General features: G+C 50.6%; 1 protein-coding gene across 1 annotated transcript; it reads right to left on the reverse strand.

Annotated features, from left to right (window-relative positions):
* Positions 1–5: 5 nt before the first annotated feature.
* LOC104775678 (putative transcription factor bHLH056) lies at positions 6–233 on the reverse strand (the record flags this gene model as incomplete). The annotated part of the gene is made up of 1 exon (XM_010499624.1): positions 6–233. A coding segment is annotated over one exon (228 nt), but the record flags the coding sequence as incomplete, so codon positions are not given.
* Between the last annotated feature and the right edge of the window lie 4 nt (positions 234–237).

Genomic DNA, 237 nt, shown 5'->3' on the forward strand with positions numbered 1-237 from the left:
CCAAGAAACTGACTATAAGGATTCATGTATGCCGGAAACTGCGGCTGGTTCGGCACCATGTTAGGCTGCGGTGTTGGTAAATGAACTGTGGATGGGACAGAGGTCTGAATGTTTGGAAAAGGGTGGTGCGGTGCTGGATATGGTGGATCCGCAATATGAGGCGGCTTAGGTGAAGGCATAAATGGAGGCTGATTCATACCCATCATCCCCATGCCCATCTGAGGCATGAACTGTTGC

This window comes from Camelina sativa, unplaced genomic scaffold, assembly GCF_000633955.1.
Source record: "Camelina sativa cultivar DH55 unplaced genomic scaffold, Cs unpScaffold27880, whole genome shotgun sequence".
In the NCBI taxonomy this organism is placed as follows: Eukaryota; Viridiplantae; Streptophyta; class Magnoliopsida; order Brassicales; family Brassicaceae; genus Camelina; species Camelina sativa.